Source organism: Agelaius phoeniceus, chromosome 27, assembly GCF_051311805.1.
Source record: "Agelaius phoeniceus isolate bAgePho1 chromosome 27, bAgePho1.hap1, whole genome shotgun sequence".
NCBI lineage: Eukaryota > Metazoa > Chordata > Aves > Passeriformes > Icteridae > Agelaius > Agelaius phoeniceus.
In genome coordinates, this window is record NC_135291.1 from 3,551,541 (window position 1) to 3,562,331 (window position 10,791).

The following is a 10,791-nucleotide window of genomic DNA, read 5'->3' on the forward strand; positions in this document are numbered from 1 at the left end:
AAAGAGTTGCCATCTGAGACTGCTTGTGGTCTCTGCCTTGTGTCATGACTGGCCTGACAGTGACATCTGGTGACCCTGATGTGATTCAATACCCTTAAGAACATACTTGATCTGGACCCATACGGGCTCCTAGAGACTGGCAGCCATGACTCACTGGGACGTAGTGGGGGAGGCAGCGTTGGTGCAGCTGAGAATGGCGGGTGGAAGCCACAGGGAAGTCCAGACCTGATTTTCTCCTATCAAGACACCTGGAAGTAGGTGAGCCACCAACTAGTAATAATGGGAAATAATTTATCTAATGAAGAAGAGACTGTTTTGGCTACATGGAAAGTTTTGTTAAGAAATAAGGGAATTAATACTTCAGACTATGCCCTTCGTAGTATATTGCTGTGAGCTAAATCACAGGATTTTGGCACTGATCCTGACACAGCATTTAGTGTTAAAGCATGGGAAAAAGTCGGGGACAGACTGTGGGAAGTCAGCTGAGTGGGAGATAAAACTGTTGTTGATCTAGCTGTTACCTGGGGATTGCTTTTTGAGGCATTAAAGGAATGGAAAACAGAGCAAGAACAAACAGAGCAGGATGCAGATGAAGAATCAGTGTTGATAACAGAAACTGATGAAGGGGATGAGTCAGAGGGGGCCTCTGATGGGGAACTTGGTGAATCTATCCTTGAAGAAGGTGCAGGTGCCATGCAAGTTACCAGGCAGGCTACCAAAGCTTCCAGGAAAGCTGCCAGAGCTTCTGGGCTGGATGCCAAAGCTTCTGGGAAAGCTGCCAAAGCTTCTGGGAAAACTGCCATAGTATCTCCTTCTCAGACTCCTAAACCTCTTTATGTCACAGCTGCGCAGCAGCTCCTGATGGTGCCACACCACTGCACCAGGTAGCTGAAATGTCTTTAGCAGAGAGAGAAACCCAGCCGTCTGCCCCCCGTTTCCCTCTGCTCTAGCCCAGCCATCTGCCCCCTCGCTCCACTCTGAGCTGCATGAACAATCTGCAAGGTCGTGTCCTCCGTTACCTGACAGTGACAGCGACAGCGAATCAAGTGATGAGTCGCCCGCAGTAACATCTGAGTTGGGGCAGGGAACTGTTGACAGTTCACCTTCTAATAGCTGTAGCTCTACTGCCCCATGGACTTTGCCCCCATGTCAAGTAACTGGGCTTCCTCAACAGCCTCAGGAATTTTGGGAATTTGTTAGGAAGAAAGCAGCTGAAGAAAAGAATTGGAACATGATAGAAAGATTAGGTGCTCCAAGAGTACCTCAGGAGAACAGTGCTAATGCAAATGTTGCCTGTGATAACCCTATCTATGGCTTTTCCAGGTTTTAAAGCAGCTCCTGGAACAGGGCAGGATGACAGTCATCACGTCTTTGCCTGGAAAGTTGTGCAAAATCTTCAATCGAAAGTGGCTCAGTATGGCATTAATTCCTCAGAGGTAATGCAATTAATATGTGTAATTAATGCAGATATGCTTGCACCTTATGACATCATGCATATTGCTACTATTTCATTCCAGCCAGTACAATACGGTGTAGTTTAAGAAACTTGGAGGCGAGTGGCTGAGCGCACAGCTGTAACAAATATGCAGTTGCCTCAACACGACCCTCATCATGCTGTGGGTGTTGATGCCCTACTGGGCACTGGGCCTTTTGCTAACCCAGATTCACAGGCAAGGTGGGATTCTTCAATTTTGGCACAAGCTCAGCAAATTGGCATGAGTGCTTTAATTAAATCAATGGAAATGGCAGCTCCAAAACAGAGATATGATACTATACAACAAGAGATGAGAGAACCATTTTTGCAATTTGTGGAAGAGCTTGCTGCAGCTATTGAAAAACAGGTAGATGATGAATCTTTGCGACACAAATTCTGTATACATTTGGCTAAAGAAAATGCAAACTCAGGCTGCAGAAAGATTATTGACACTTTACCTGGAGAACCCACATTGCCTCAAATGATTACTGCTTGCTCAAAAGTTGGTTCAGTAGACCATAAAATAGCAGCTCTTGCTGCAGTTCTAAGACCTTCATCGAAATGCTATAATTGTGGACAGCAAGGGCACGTAAGGGCACAGTGTAATACCCAGAAAATAACATCTAAATCAAATGCAAGCAGCAACGTTATGTGCAACCATTGTGCTAAATTTGGGCACTATGCTAAACAATGCAGGAGTAAATATCATGCAAATGGTCAGCTGTTGCAGGGAAACAGGAAGAGGAGCACAAAGGGGCATGTGGGAAAACAAATACCCCAAGAACCACAGCAGCAAATATGGGCCTCCCCAGCACTGCAAAGCTAAACATTTGTGAACAATACTCAGGGGCAACAAGTGGGTCTGCAGGGATTGATATACCCACCGCTGACACAGTAACCATTCTGACAAAAGAAATGTGCAAAGTGCCCCTCGATGCCTATGGTCCAATAGGATGGGGATTGAGTGCATTTTTGATGGGAAGATCAAGAACTACACTTAGAGGTATTCATGTGCATCTAGGACCTTTTGATGCTAATTATTTAGGACAGATTCATGCTATGGTACCCATTTATGACCCTCCTGTCACTATTCAGAAAGGAACTTGCATTGCTCAAATTGTACCTTTTGTGAGTTTTGTTCTGAATACAGTGGACCAAAGTCATGGCACAGGAAGTTGTGGATCAACAGGAGTACCTCAAGTGTTCTGGGCTGAGAAAGTTACGGAGAACCATCCAGAAAAGACATGTATCCTCACTGCCAGTGGATGTCATCCAGGAACCATATCAGTAACAGCCTTGATTGATACTGGATCAGATGTCACAATACTCTCGTGACTTTGCTGGCCTCAATCGTGGCCTCTCACTCATGCAAGTTTTGGACTTCTGGGGTTGGGTGGTGCTACAACAGGTGGCCTGTCAGCCATTGTAATTAATGTGAAACATCCTGATGGCCAACAAGCTAACATCAGACCCTATGTTGCCGATGCTCCTCAAAGTTTGTGGGGATGACATTGTTTATCTCAATGGGCTGTCAAAATACTTATTTTTAATAGGGGCCACTGTGATGCAGGGCAATGAATGTCCAGTTATAGCCTTGATATGGTTGACAGATAAACCTGCCTGGGCTGGCCACTGGCCCCTTACTACTGAAAAGCTTACTGCCCTGCAAGAATTCGTCACAGAACAATTGCAAGCAGGAAATATTGAACAATCATTCCTGGCATACCTGTTTTTGCAATAAAAAAGAAATCGGGAAAATGGAGACTTTTACATGATTTACGGCAGATAAATGCTGTAATGGCAACAATGGGAGCTTTACAACCAGGCCTTCCTACGCCTACAATGATTCCACAGGAATGGCAAATAGTTGTCATTGGTTTGAAAGATTGTTTCTTCACTATTCCATTGGCTGAGCAAGACAAAGAAAAATGTGCTTTTACTGTGCCTTCCATAATCATGCTGAACCCTGAACCCAATAAAAAATATCAATGGAGGGTACTTCCCCAAGACATGAAAAATTTGCCAACTATTTGTTAATGGTTTGTGGCACAGGTCTTGTCAAAAGTGCAGGAGCAATTTAATAACTGCTACTGTTATCATTACATGGATGATATCTTGTTGGCATCTGATAACAAACAACAGTTATCAGCTCTTAAACAATGTGCTGTAACAAATTTGAAAGCTTTTGGTCTGATCATTGCCCCAGAGAAAGTGCAGGAACACATGCCTTGGAAATACTGGTATGTTAGTGACTAACACTCAAGTTATGCCTCAACCTGTGAAGTTAGACATTGATGTTAAAACTGCTACTGATGTACAGAAATTGGTTGGTTTAATAGGTTGGATTAGATCATATTTAGGCATAACTAATCATCAGATGCAACTATTGCATGATTTGCTGTCAGGTACCACCTCCTCTACTGATGAGAGGCAACTGACCCCAGCAGCAAAGACCCCAGAAGAAATTGAATTAGCCTTACCACACACATTTGTTAACAGATTAGATACCTATGTTGGTGTTCAAGTGTTTATTTTGAAGGACCATGAAATAACATGTGGAATACCGTGTCAATGAAGTGATAACTGGAAAGATCAACTGCATATTCTGGAACGGATATTTTTATCTTTCAATAAAGATAACAAAACAGTAAAACCTCTTGCTGCTCTAAAAGAGAGACAAACTCACCAAGTCCCTCTGTGGGCTGTAGCTCAGCTCACTCAGTCCCTTATCAGTCCCTCTGGTGCTGGAAATGCCGCGGCCCAGGCCCGGCCCGGTGGGCCACAGGTGTGAGCTGCCTGTGCTCTTCTGGTGTTCAGAACAGAGCAGGTTTAAACAGGTCCAAAGAAAAGGGAAAAAAACACCACAGTTCAGGAACTTGTTTGGTTCAGCTAGCTAAAACTAACTAAAAGCAAAGGAGAGCTCTGTCCCGCTGTCTGTCCATCCGCAGACAACACAGTCCCAGAGCAGGAATGTGGAGGAGCAAGTGCAGTTTCTGAAAACAAACTGCATGCTGCTTCTCTACCCCTTCACTCTCAGGACAGGTCTTGAAGGTGTAAAACTTATTATTCAGCATAAACAGAACAGACTGGGGATACAAGCACCAAATAGTCAACCCAGAATATACCTCAGGGACCATTCAGTACTCCTTGATGTCACCAGAAGATAGGATTGAATGCAAAAGATTTTATGGGATTGAAATTCAACAAATCTGCTCTTCCCAAGGAATTCCCATTGTAGGCCTGCGTCCTGATGGAGGTTCCTGCCTCTGGGTTTATCTAGGTACCCTCAGAGAACCAGGAAGATGTGGAGCCCCCCAGCCAGATGCCTTCCAACTTGGATCACCAGGACCACGGATCATCAGGGCTCTGCCCAATGGGGGTCACTGGGGATCATCCGATGCGGATCCTCTCATGGGGGATGGAGCTGGAGCAGCGCACAAAGCTCTTCCCACACTCGGGGCACTCACAGGGCTTCCCTTAGTGGCGCCTCCGTTGGTGTCGGGTGAAAGTTGAGCTCAATGAGAATCTCATCCCACACTCCCCACACTCGTAGGGCCTCTCCCCGGTGTGGATGCGCCGGTGCAGGGTGAGGGTGGAGTTTTGCTTGAAGCCCTTCCCACAGTCGGGGCAGCGGAAGGGCCTCTCCTCGGTGTGACTCCGCTGATGTTTGAGAAGATCGGAGCTCCTGTGAAACCTCTTCCCACATTGGGGACACTTGTAGGGCCTCTCCCCAGTGTGGGTGCCCTGGTGTTTTCTCAGGTCAAAGTGCCACCCATAGCTCTTCCCACATTCCAAGCAGGTGTAGGGCCGTTCCCCCGTGTGGATGACCTGGTGCCGAATCAATGCTGAGCTTCCTCTGAAGCTCCTCCCACATTCCCCACACTCAAAGGGCTTTTCCCCAGTGTGGATCTTCTGGTGTTGCGTCAGCTGGCACTTGATGCTGAAGCTCTTCCCACACTCCCCACACTCATGGGGTTTTCCCCCAGTGTGGATCCTCTCATGTTTCCTCAGGCCAGAGCTGTATCTAAAGCTCTTCCCACATTCCACACACTCATAGGGCTTTCCCCCAGTGTGGATCCTGTGGTGTTGCATCAGGCTCCCCTTCTGGCAGAAGCTCATCCCACATTCCCCACATTCATAAGGCTGGTCTCCAGTGTGGATCCTCTGGTGTTGCATCAGCTGGCCCCTCTGCCTGAAGCTCTTCCCACACTCCTCACACTCAAAGGGCTTTTCCCCAGTGTGGATCCTCTGGTGTTGGATCAGGACAGAGTTGTGGCTGAAGCTCTTCCCACATTCCTCACACTCAAAGGGCCTCTCCCCAGTGTGGATCACCTGGTACTGCCTGAGGCTGGAGCTCCAGCTGAAACGCTTCCCACATTCCTCACACTCATAGGGCTGCTCCCCAGTGTGGATCACCTGGTGCTGGATCAGATCTAAGCTCCGACTAAAACCCTTCCCACATTCCAAGCACTTGTGGGGCTTCTCCCTGCCATGAGGCTTCTCCACCAGCTTTGAGCTCTGGCTGGATCTCTGGCTGCCTTCCTGGCTCAGGGGGGTTCTTTCCTCCCTGCAGCTCCCTGGGCTGGGTTTGCAGCCCCTCCTCGTGCGGAATCTCCAGGGCTTTTCCTCCTCCTCCATCCAGACACGCCCTAGGAATGAAAAATCCTGGTTTGGAGAAAAAAACAAGATGAGAGTGCCTTGGACTGGGAGTTCCTCCTTGCCCAAGTTCATCTCATTAGGTCATTGGGCATCTTGTGTCTCTAAGAACCTCCAAAACACCACAATTCAGCACAAAAGTCCTCCAAACATCAAGACACAGATTAATAACTTCCCAAACATCAACATTCAGCAAAAGCCCCCTCCAAATATAAAGATTCAGCCCCCACAAAAAAACAAAGCACCAACAATTAGCCCAAGAAAGCTCAGAAACACCAAGATTCACCCCAGGGAAAATTGTGGATCCCAATCCCCGGTCACCTGCTGCATGTGGGGGGGGCAACGCTCCTGGGGCTGGGGTCAGAGGCTGCAGATACAGGGAGAGGTGGAACCTTGTGCTGCTTCCTCTTCCTGTTCCTCCTCCGGTGTCCCCACTCTTCCTCACACTCCTCTTCCTCCTGCTATTCCTCCTTCTCCTGCACAATCCCACCTTCTCCTCCCACGGGCATCGTTTGACCCTTTTGTTCCTCAACCCTGCTTCTCCTTCCCTTCTCCTCCTGCCCCAGGCCCAGCACCCGCTGCCGGCTCCCTCTTGCCCCCAAACCCACAGCATCCCACGGCAGGGGCAGGGATGGAGCTGGGGCAGGTCGGGCTGGGGCAGCGCTGGGCTCTCGGCCGCTCCCGCCCGCACTCGGTCCCCACTGCAGCCGCTCCCGCCAGGACAGAGCGGGGGGGCCCGGCCTTGGCGCTGCCCCACTCCCACCTCCCCAAATTCCCCTCGCATTTGGAGAACAGGGCATGGATGGTGTTGGTGTGCTGCAAAGGGACTGGGTGAGGGGGAGTGTGCAGCAATATGCTTAAGGCAAAAAGCCGCAGGAGGAATCTTTGTGGGAAGGAAAAGGATGATGGAAAAGAGAAGGAAGAGAAAAATACTGAGGACTGGGATGTTTTTCAGCAGGGTCTTATCCTCAACATTTGCCAGCTGATCATTTGCATCCCCGGTTTCCAGGAGAGGAAAACAAGGAGGTCAGGGTTTCAGGGGGTTTCTCTGTGGGGGGCAGCGGCAGCACCGGGCGCAGAGGTGCGGGACCGGGAGCACGGGCTGGGGGCCTGGGGGGAGCTGCGGGGCCGGGCCGGGGCTGTGGGGCAGCCGGGGCTCAGCGCCGGGCGCTGCCTGACCCCACCAGCCCCGGGCAGGGCCGGCAGTGGCCCCCGGCCCCCAGGAGGCTGCGGGACGCCCCGGCCGCTGCCCGGCCCCGTGGAGCTGCCGGCCCTGCCCGCCGGGGGGCGCCTTTGGACACTGCGGCAGGACAGGGACCGGCTCTGGGATACGGGCTGGGGAGGGCACCCTGAGCACAGGGACGAGGAGCAAGGAACACCTGGGAAATACAGATTGTACATGGAAGGATCCAGATTTTCTTCTAAGGATTTGGTTTGGGTCCTTGGAGAAATGAATGATTTTGCAGAAAACTTAGCAGCTGTCAGAAGGTTAGGGTTAGGGTTGAGTTGCTGATGAGAGCTGATTGCTGGGTGCTTGGGACCTCTGTTTTTTTGGGAGTTTTCCCAGGAGCGGGGGAGGGGGGGGACGGGGGAAGGGTGCAGAGATGCCGGAGGATTCAGGCTGGGGGTCGGGGCTGGGCACAGTTGCTGGCCCTCTCTCAGTTTTCTGTCCCTCTCTCAGGTTTTTGGAGGAAGGCAATTGGAGCCGCTGCTCTTAGGCTGCTCTTTCCACTGCTGCTGACAGAGCCCGTGTGAAAAATGTCTATGATTGGCTTTTCACAAACATTAAAATGAGTATTATACATGTTATGTTAGGAAGTTATGCTGTAACAATTTTTTTAAGTAGTGTGTTAAATGTAGTTTTAGGTTATAACATAATGTCAAAATAGAAACTATGTATGTGGGATAGTTTTTTAAAAAAGGAATGAGGACTCACACCAGATAGCAGCCACAGGACACCTAAATCTTTCAGAGAAGAATATTTTATTGCTCAATTATCAGAAGAAATGAACTTGTTCCTGCCTTGCTCAGCCCTGAAGATGCCATCAGGATGAAGAGGAAGAAGCTGACACTGACCAGACAGAATCCTTTGTTGGAATGGAATTTATGTATCACGTATGAGATGTACAAATATGCAATGGGCTATGGTTTTTCACAGTTAATCCTCTATTAACGTGTGTCCTTTTTTGGGCTTACTTTGCCCAGGAAAAGGTACCCGAGCCGTTTGTAACTCTTTGTTTCCATTGTCTTGTATTGTCCTAAATCCTAATTGTCCAAATTTTTATTACTCTAATTGTATTACTATTTTTATAACCATTTTATTACTATTAAACCTTAAAAAGTTTAAAAACAAGTGATTGGCGTTTTTCACAATTATGGTAGCAGAGGATGGTTACCAACACCTCACTGCCGGTGCTTTAGGAGAGTCAGAGTGGGGAAGGTGCCCCCTGCCCTCTTCGGCAGCCTCGCTCTGTTTGCCCTGGGGTGACCGACAGACGCAGGTTATGGTGGACAAAAGGAGACAATAAAACAAAGACAAGGGAAAAAGGCTCCCTACAACCATGGCAATTGGCCCCCTAAGAGTAGTAATGTACACGAAGAACATGGGAAGGAAAAGGGATTGGCAAGTATTTCTCAGGGGGGATGAATGTGAGTGAATGAGAGGCGGGCTGGTTGTGCCAGACCTGCCAAGTGAGTGCTGGAGTCTCCCATGCTGCGTTTCTGACTTTCCACGGTAAGTGGCCAGTAAAGAGACAAAGTGAATGTTAAAAGGAGTGAGAGAATCCCCCGGGGTAACTGGGACTGGGTCTCAGAGAGGGGCTGGACCCCTCGGAGGAAGGGAGCAGAGGAGTTTCCTAGCCCAATCCACTAGGAAATGGGACAAAAGGGGCTCCTAAAAACCTGCTGGGTTGAGGGATAAGAGTGCCCAAGATCATCCAGAATTGAAACCTGCTGGGCTGAGGGATTAATATTCCAAGAGCATTCAGGGTTAAGCAAAATTCTGCTGGATTGAGGATATGCTCAAGAGCATCTGGGATTGGACAACACAGGTGGATTGAGAAATAAAAAAATGCCCAAGTGTTGGGGAAGATGAAACAGGAAAGCCTTATAAATATGATTGTCTGGCAAAAGATTTTGACAATATAGAAACTATAAGCAAGATTGAAATCAAAGCAAGCTTTGAGATACCTCAGTTACTGAACAACTGGAAAACAATGGTGTGGCCCAACTGAAGGTAATCCCCTTTTAATGAAACAATACCCTCTGCTTGCAGACAGATCCAAGGGTCAGAGCAGATCCTGCCATCTTGGCAGAAGGGGTCCAAAGAGGAGTTTTTACGGTTTAAAATGTAACACAGTGTGGTAATGTAATGATTCTTATAGGCTGTATGTAAATGCTATAGGACGTGCATCTTGTACTAGATTGGCTGTTGAGAAATAGAACATTCGACACAAAAGAAGATTTATTGTGTTGTAATGGGAACCTTACTCTCTTACGCTTTTGCTCTCTTACGTTTTACTCTCTCAACCTCTCATCCTCTCTACCCCTCTCTTCTCTCGGGCCTGCTCCGAGCTGTGCCTGGCAGCTCCAAGCAGGGCCCTGCACCCAGGCCCTTTGCAATAAACCGCAAGTTCCAGGGCCTGGCTGCAGAGATCTCTCGTCTCCGTCCGTCCCGACCGTCCTACCCCCCGACGCTCCTACACCCAAGAGCACCTGGGGTTGGCCAACACAGCTGGGTTGAGGGATATCCAAGAGCACCGGGACTGACCAGAAACACCTAAACTTGTAATAGGTGATGTGAATGTAAAAGGTACCTTATTGTTGTCTTGTTTGTGTGTGAGAGTGAGTCACACACAAAATCAGCCTCAGCTTCCCGGGCAGGTGGGAAGGGGGGGCTGTGGAAAGAGGTGTGTGTGACCCACAAATAAGCCATTGTCCCTTGGGTGGGTGGGGGCTGTGGCAGAGCATGTGTGTGACTGCAAACGGGCCATTGTCCCCCCGGGCCTGTGAGGGGGCCGTAGCTGAAGAGTGTGAGTGACACAAATCAGCCTCACAGGTGAACGGGCACCGGAGGCAGCAGAGTCAGGGCCCTCCCAGGAGGCCGGGAGATACTGAGACCCAGAGGCCAACGCCAAGGGGAGGGGGCCACAGGGAGCCGCGATTCTCTGTCAACAGGGATCCACTTTGTGTCCTGAGCGTGTGAAAGAATGTGTGGAAGTGAATGAGAAATAGAAGCGAGTGAATGTAGAAAAATGAAAGTATATGTAATGTAGATTGTGTATTTTAAGCTTCACTATATCTCCTTGGAGGGAGGTGGATTGCACTGAAAGTAGTGTGAGAAAAAGGTTTTTTATTTTTAAGTGTGTAGTTGAAAGAAAAGTGGTATTTAGGTTGTTAGTGAAAGTGAAAAACAGAGGCAGATGATGAATAGATAAGATCTTGAAAAATGAGACAGAAAACCAGTAAGTTGGATTACAGGGGGAAAAAAAGAAAAAAAAATAGCCCTTTGGGAGTTATGTTAGGTAACAGAGATACAACTCCTTGCAAAAGGAGAAAGTACAGGGTATGTAGTAGTTGATGGGAACAACATGCAAACTATGGAAAAAGGGAAATTAACCTTAAACTAATAAGCTCAAACTTGTGAATTATATACTTTAAAA

At 48.4% G+C, this 10,791-nt stretch overlaps 1 protein-coding gene across 1 annotated transcript; it reads right to left on the minus strand.

The window, feature by feature from the left end:
• Positions 1-4,519: 4,519 nt before the first annotated feature.
• On the minus strand, positions 4,520-6,112 carry LOC143695883 (uncharacterized). Its single transcript, XM_077191091.1, has one exon. The coding sequence runs from the start codon at positions 6,110-6,112 to the stop codon at positions 4,952-4,954; it is 1,161 nt and encodes a 386-aa protein (XP_077047206.1). The 3' UTR covers positions 4,520-4,951.
• Positions 6,113-10,791: the final 4,679 nt, after the last annotated feature.